The 8,254-nt window shown below is 46.9% G+C and overlaps 1 protein-coding gene across 1 annotated transcript; it reads left to right on the top strand.

The window, feature by feature from the left end:
* The first annotated feature begins 229 nt into the window (after positions 1-229).
* On the top strand, positions 230-4,648 carry bmp2b (bone morphogenetic protein 2b). Its single transcript, XM_079216216.1, has 2 exons — positions 230-428; positions 3,373-4,648. The coding sequence occupies exons 1-2, from the start codon at positions 245-247 to the stop codon at positions 4,287-4,289; spliced, it is 1,101 nt and encodes a 366-aa protein (XP_079072342.1). The 5' UTR covers positions 230-244; the 3' UTR covers positions 4,290-4,648.
* Positions 4,649-8,254: the final 3,606 nt, after the last annotated feature.

The following is an 8,254-nucleotide window of genomic DNA, read 5'->3' as shown; positions in this document are numbered from 1 at the left end:
CCGCCTCATGTCAATACCTCAGCGCCAGTGTATTGACACCAACCCCAACTTTCTCCACAGGGACTGACTGATCATGGTCGCCGTGGTCCGCTCTTTCATGGTACTGCTGCTTGCTCAGGTGTTGCTGGAAGGTGCGACGGGACTTATCCCCGAGGTCGGCAAGAGGAAGTACAGCGAATCCGGGAAGCAGACCCCCGAGCGGTCGGAGAGCTTCCTCCACGAGTTCGAGCTCCGGCTCCTCACCATGTTTGGACTGAGGCGCAGGCCGACCCCGAGCAAGCAAGCCGTGGTGCCGCAATACATGGTGGATCTTTACCGCATGCACTCTGCCAACGGGGACCACAGCACCAAACGGCCCAAGAGCATGGGGAGGCACGCGGAGAGAGCCGCCAGCAAGGCCAACACGATTAGAAGCTTTCACCACGAAGGTATGTATTAGTGACATACCTGTACCTGTCTCTCTCAGACGGCCCGGACCTATATTTAAACATGACTCAGTGTGTCAAGGCTGAACTTCAGAGTCTTCACCGGTTTATGGAGCGTTAGTCATTTACAGGTGACACGCGTCCGTGTTATGTGGGACGTCTTTAATACATTTTGGGGTTGCTTAAACCCAGCTGGTACGATTTATCAACAAGCATCTTAATTAAACCAACTCTCATGATATGTAGTGATGCAACCTTTACCCAAACATCCCCCCTTCAACTTCACCCACCTTCTGGCGCAGCTGACACAGGCTTCAACAACATCAAGGGGGCGGTGGTGTCCCTGGGGTAATTTGTTTCTTAATAATTGATGGTGTTTGCGTGGGCTCTGAAAACAGTTTTTCCAGACACGCACCATAGGAGCGGGATAAAGGGCGGTGTGCGCCTGTGCGCAGGTGATAGTCATCACCCTGTTACTTCAATGACACAAGACATGACATTATGCCAACATTATGACAAAGTCATCGTGTCAGACTGTGTTCTGAGTCATTTCTAACTGGACTTATATGAGTCCTTAGTTGTACGCTTTTACTCTTTCCATATCACCGCTGTCTCCGCCTCGTGCGCCATTACGGACGTTCCAACAACACCATAATTGCTCACTTAGTTCATATACTGCATATATACGCGCTGATTTTTGAATTCAGTGTTTCAATTCAATTTTTTGCTTCCAATTTAACACATGCTGCTCGGATGAATGAGGCTCACACACGTGGAAACAGTGCATTAGTTCACCAGCTGTACACTACGTGTTTACACCATGCCACTGGTGACCAGTGCTATTTTAAACTGCCTAAAATAATCTAACAGGTGAAATTTAAACATGACTGAGACTTTATTTGTATATATATAAAGCTGGGCAGCAGAGCGGCGCACCTGGTCATAATATCAAGAAGATTTATGTATGATATATACAAAAAAACTGTTAAACATAGCAACTCTGTATCTACCATTCAATTTAAAATGTTCCTATATTCCAGTTTTTACAACATACAAGTTACCGAGTCCATAGGGGCTCTACACAGAGTCCTTATACAGAGTCCTAAGTGTTTGAGTGGGGAAGTTTCCATCGGGGGTGAGTCAGAGGGGTGGTTGAGTGGTTGCTTGGGTGCTCTCCAGAGGCCTAGTGCAATGACACCCAGTGGCTACACTGACACACTACAAACAAGCCTGGCCCGGGCCAGCCGGGCTGAGTGACTGCTCCCTGCCCACTACTGGAAACCTCTGCGCCGGGCCAGCACACACCTTGACACCACCGGCCATTACCGATGTGTTCAGACTGTGTTTACACACGCTCCGTTGGCTCTTTCATCCTATGCTAACAGAGCTGCGGGGTAGTTAAGTCTTCCCACGCCGAGAGACGTGCAATGGATGGCCACGCCGCATAATAAGCATAAAAGCGCAGCGAACGGCTCCAATCATTCATCAAATCTGCCGTCTGATATTAAATTCACTCGGATAATTAGTTTCACTCCTATCACTTTTCAAAAATAACCGTTTTCCCGTGCCAAATAGAACATTTCCACTATTACACAGGAAGTGGCGGCCTGAAGACAGGTCCGTGATGAATGACCCAACATTAGCCTTTATCTTCTGTTTTGGCATGCAGCGCAAAAAGAAATTAGGAATGTTGATACACTCATATCTGTGGTTCACACGTTTTCGACAAGCCTCAACTTGTTCACACAGAGGAGAGACAAACGAGAGAGAGTGAGAACGCTGCTGCTGCTGCTGCAGAAAAAAAGAATCGGAGAAAGAGTGACAGACAGGGAGGCGGAAAGAAAAGAGGATTTGGGGCTAAGAGAACAGAGGGAGAAGGGGATTTGGGAGCTGAGGAAGGAAAGAAAGAGAGGGATTGGGGACATGGGAGAGGGAACGAGAGACAGGGGGCTTTCCCACATCAAATGAGTAGTGATCGGCCTAATTGAGGTCTTTGTACCTCTGGAGGGAGGTTTAGGATGAGATGGTGGAATTTCCTAAATGGCTCCTTTGAAACGGCAGCGAGTTCAAAGTTTGTGTTTGTTTCACCACACCAAACAGATTAAAACGTGTGTCTATACATCGTCTATGAACTTTGAGAAGTGCACGTTCAAAGTGGAGCTGCCCTTAAAGAAAATTACAGCTTCAACTTCTGTCATTCATGGTACAATATATTGGGGGGAATACCTTGCACTTTCAGAGAGGCTTAGATCTGTGAGCAATAAATTAAAAAAAAAATCAGCCTTCCATTTGTGGAGAATAGATTGTCTCCATAATTGAGATATTAATAGCATCCTACGTCTTTTCATAGGATTATTACTATGGGATTATTAACTTTCCCATTGCAACACTGATTGTGGGAATTGTGTACCGTAGCCAACTCGAGGGGTAAATGTGCCAGTTGAAGGGGCAGAATGACGAGCATGTTTGAGGTTATCAATTGATTGAAGCGCACAGCTCAGTACATTTATTAGCATGACACTAATGACGGGATTACATCACTGTGACAATATTACACGGAGTCACACTTGCAAAGTGTCGATGTGTGTGTTAACGCCTGTGTGACAATGGCCCACACCCACTCGGTGTAACCACGTGGCAGCTTGGCCGGCTGCGCAGAAAGAAGGCTGCAAGTTGTGTGCGAGACGAGACCATGTGTGAGAGAGAGAGAGAGAGAGAGAGAGAGAGAGAGAGAGAGAGAGAGAGAGAGAGAGAGAGAGAGAGAGAGAGAGAGACATCCTCGGCCAATATTTCCCATGCTCACAGATGAACCACAAAGCCACCTCAGTTTTAATCATAGATGTTGTTTCTTGTTCTTGTACCATGCGTACGCTCTTTATTTCATCCCTGGCATGAATTTCACACATATCCTCTTACGCTATGTTTGTCTCTGTGCCATCTCTTGCAGAGTCTATGGAGGCCCTGGCCAGGCTGAAAGGTAAAACGACCCAGCAGTTCTACTTCAACCTCACTTCCATCCCCGACGAGGAGTTCATCACCTCTGCGGAGCTTCGTGTCTACAGGGATCAGGTCATGGGAGCTGCACCCCTGAACAACAGCTCCAGAAACAGCAGCACTAGTGATAATAGCACGCTGGCTGGTGGCTCCCATCGCATCAACATTTATGAGATATTTGGAGTTCCCTCCACTCAAGGCAGGGAACCCCTGGCACGTCTGCTGGACACTCGGCTAGTGCAGGACTCTTTGAGCCGCTGGGAGAGCTTTGACGTCAGCCCCGCCGTGTCTCAGTGGACCTCTGGGAAAGGTCACAACCACGGCTTCATGGTGGAGGTGCATCACCCAGAGGAGGGGGAGATGGACGGGGAGCACGCCCAGAGACGTAGCAGGCACATCAGGGTGAGCCGGTCCCTGCACCGGGACCAGGACTCGTGGCCTCAGGCTCGGCCTCTTCTGGTGACTTACGGCCATGACGGCCGCGGGGACTCAGTGCTGCACACGCGGGAAAAACGTCAGACGGCTCTCCGCAAACAGCGCAGAAAGCACCAGCACAAGGCCAGCTGCAAGAGGCACGCCCTGTACGTGGACTTCAGCGATGTGGGGTGGAACGAGTGGATAGTGGCGCCGCCCGGCTACCACGCCTTTTATTGCCAAGGGGAATGTCCGTTCCCCCTGGCAGACCATCTCAATTCTACCAATCACGCCATCGTGCAGACGCTGGTCAACTCAGTCAACTCGAACATCCCCAGAGCCTGTTGCGTGCCCACCGACCTCAGCCCCATCTCCCTGCTCTACCTGGACGAGTATGAGAAGGTCATCCTGAAAAACTACCAGGATATGGTGGTGGAGGGATGTGGCTGCCGGTGAGAAACTGACAGTGGTGTGCAGAGAGAGAGAGAGCGGGGGCAAGAGAGACTGACAGAGACATCAGAGGTTATTATGGACACCCGGTTTCCCAATGAAGACGTTTATTTATATGAAAGACAAAACAGAGCTATTGTGGAAGAAGAAAAAAAGCTATATATGAATATATTTATGTCTACGTAAAGTTGGGAAAAATAAATATTTTAATCAGAGGAATATTCCTTTACTGGTTTTGAAAATGTATTTCTGATGTACATTTCGAAATGGGTGCAATACCACATGAAGTATAATGCTCAGATTTTTATTTTGTATTTATTTCTATTATAACCACTTTATTTGTAAATAAATTATGTGTATTTATCGTGAAAAAAAACAAAAAAACGTGGTCACTCCAATTTTCACCAGCGCAGCTACAGTGAACCAGCCTCCCGCTCGTTGTTGACGTATCCATGTTGGGGGCCGACGTGTGTGGCTGACATGAATAACAAGAGTTTCAAATTCTGACAGAAATTAGCTGCACAAACACAGCACATGACAAGGAGCTCACACTGCACTGATTGCTAACCAAGCATTGGACTCTTTTGGTAAATGTAATTGGAAACCAACAACAATAGAGGCGTATAGAGAGGGAGGGGGGGCTGGTGTAATGAACTGCGGTGGGGTGCAGGGTCACGGGACGGGAGTGACAAGTAACAAGCCCACAGATGTGATAGACTCCCAAGGGAGGATTAGAAAAACACCAGAGCATGTTTTCATGCATTACATGTCACTACAAAGATTCCTGGGAAGGTTCGACGAGCTCCAAACTAATATTAACGAAGGGGAGGATCTGCAGAGGCTTCTGAGGAAGGTCTGACAAGAGCGCAGAGTTTATTTATAGGACGATTTGAAACGGAAAGCTTGCAAACTGTGGCAGTGAGACACACCAACAGGCTCTCGGGCAAGGAAAGATTCCTCCTGGCACTTTAATTAATAAAGACCAACAAACACACACCTGCACCTGTCCACATACTGCACATGCTCAGACAGATTCTTCCCCACTTTAGTGTCGGCTGCCTTTCTTTGTCGTCTCTGACTCATAAAGGCTCTCTGATGTGTTTCGACACTGTAAGTAAAAAAGAAAAACATTATAAAAAAGAAGAAAAATTCAGGTGGCATGTCTCAGAAAACTACTCAGCTGCAGCAGATAATGAAGTGAACACAAACAATACCAGACGCCGAAAAGCGTTTTTATTCACACTGACAAAAAACACTGACAAAAAACTAAACATAGTTTACTAAACACACATTTTGAATCATGAACACCTGAGTCAATATCTTCAAACTGCAATGTTTCTGATGGAAACAACACAATGGCCATGCAAGTAGACTATAACAGCTCCAGAAAGACACAGATGAAAGCTTGCACAGCCACAATAGCGGATCAGATAATGAGAGGGAGAAGAGAGGCAGAGAGGGAGAGTTCTGCAGAGTTTGACTGACTGCATTTTTTGCTGTGTTTGCATTAGAAAGGGTTTGGAGGGATCACAAGGCAGCTCAAAATGCTCTAAATAGAGTGTTTTTTATGTGAGCGCACATTGGGACCGTGGAATGTTGGTTTTCAATCTCAGACACATGCATACGCTCGCATGGAAAACCAAACGTGGTTGTTTTTTCAATCATCTATTCAAGGGTTTCCTGGTGGGCTTTTTCTCTTAAAAAACAAACAAATGCGTGTCGGACAAAGATACGCTTGTTACTTATGTAGGAAATGTAAATCAAAACATTTTAGAAGGTGCTATGAGACTTTATCCACGGGCAAAGAAAACATTGAAATGTCACTTTTTTTTCACGTGCCTCAGATCATATCTGTTTACCTATTCTTATCCTCCAAGGGTGTTTGCACCCGTCTACTCGAGATGATGCAACGATCCAATTATTTTATACCCTCCCAACGTGTACACACACACACGCACCTCCTCCTCCTCCTCCTCCTCCTCCTTATCCTCCTCCTCCTCCCACCACATTTCAGTTTCAATCTTCTGCATGTGTTATTTTATTCTACCTTGCATCTCCTCCCCCCTCCACCCACCCACCCTTGGTCCCATCTGGTGTTCATTTCTCCTCTGTGGACCCCCACCATACCACAACCCCACACATGGGCTGCACATACCTCCGCCAGTAGCAGCACCATTTTAATGGACTTCAGGAGGAAGTCACTTCGCCGGCACACTTAATGAACATTTGATACAAATGAACACTACAAATCCAGAACCTCCAGAAAATGTTTCTGGAAATCTTTGTGTTGAGCAAAAAAAAAGTGTTAAAGATTGAGTGGTTTTGCCTTTATAGTTCAAGTCCATAAACCTTCCATTGGGTCGGGTGGAAATACTGCTCCCGGGGCGGGTGACACATGGGTAGCACTCCTGAAACACCCCCCTCCCTCGTGCACCCCGTCCCAGCTGAACAGGGTTCCGGTTGGACTGTGAGTCGGCCACTGTTCCTCGACTTCTGGTGCTTCTCTTCTTAGAGCCACGTTAGCATCAGACAGCTCCTCAGGGACCACTCCTAAACTTCTCACTAAGGACAGGGTTCAAGGGTCAAAGTAATAAGGGCCTATTATCTCCGCCATTACTGACTGACTGACTTCCCGGGCTCGTCCCGTCATCGCGTGGTCAGCCACTGGTTGAGACTGAGAACACGTTTTTACATTTTCACGGCCCGTTCTTTTTTTATCCAGCGCAACAAGCCGCCTATTTTATGGCACAGGAGTGTTGATGATGAGCTAAACATTTAGTCTGTGTGTAACTGTGTATTGCACGGTTTTGTTACAAAAAGCTCAACTATGAGATATGTGTTCTTGGCAAGATTCTCTTCACCTGCTACACAGACCTCTGCAAAGTCGCTCTCTCTCTCGGAAAACAGATTTTCCCCTTTTCCTTTTCCTTCTCCGCGAACATCTGGTAAATCTGTTAAAGGTGTCCTTTGCCGTCTTTGTTTACGCACGAAACACACAACAGAGCAGCCACACGACTGATGAGCATAACACTGGGAGCTGGGAGCTACGAGCGTGGCAGGTTCTCGTTCGTTTTTTGTTTGCTGCGTGGCAAACCACACCAAAACTATCTGCAGCAACCCAAATCATAAAATCAGATTTCCAGATTTCTGGCCGGCCCACAATTGGAAAGTATGTGGCGTGCCGTGTATCTTTCTCAGTCACTATGGGAGATCTTGACTGGCTCTGTGCCAAGGTAAAAGCACCAAAACGTAGAGGAGTGAAGAGCTACAGAGCCCACTTTAGAGTCTTTCCTAACTTCGGATCTTTTCTCCTCCATGTGCTGCACACACTAATTGTAGAGGTGGTGCACATGGTGTTTCTTTTTTCCCCCTGTATTCTGAGAACAGCCAGTGAGATGACGTCCGGCATAGCTAAGACTGCGGCATCTGTGCTGCAGCTCTGAACACATCAAACAAACGTGCGTCCGCAGATTCAGGAGCAGAGCAAATATGGAAATGACTTTTCCAGAATGACTGCACGGATGATTGTACTTTTACACATATACAATCTTAGCCTTTCATTCCTCCACATGCAAATGTTTGCTCGTACAAGCGCGTATGAATTAGAGCCAATGTGCACCAGCTTTGACGACTGAACGTGTCCATATAGCCTTGCATTGATAAAAGGTGTGTAGGAAACGACTTCAAACTCTCGCTAACTTGCTCCTGAAATATTCTCGGTTACGACCATTACTGTAAGCGCTAATCATCCATGCAATCACGGTGCCATTGGCCTGGAGTGACATGCTGAAATCATTACCTCTGGCTGGGACTCCATGGAAGAGACCATTATATCGCCTTATACTCGCAACAGAAGAGTCTTGTAGCTGAGCTATGGTGCAGAGTTGAAAGCCTGTCTGCCATAATGATACTCTCGAGAACAAGGCAATGAAACCTTAGAGGATGGATAAGACCTTAAACCAGACACTTTT

This window comes from Taurulus bubalis (assembly GCF_910589615.1).
Source record: "Taurulus bubalis genome assembly, chromosome: 3".
Lineage (NCBI taxonomy): Eukaryota > Metazoa > Chordata > Actinopteri > Perciformes > Cottidae > Taurulus > Taurulus bubalis.
This window is presented reverse-complemented; position numbering and strand designations above follow the sequence as displayed.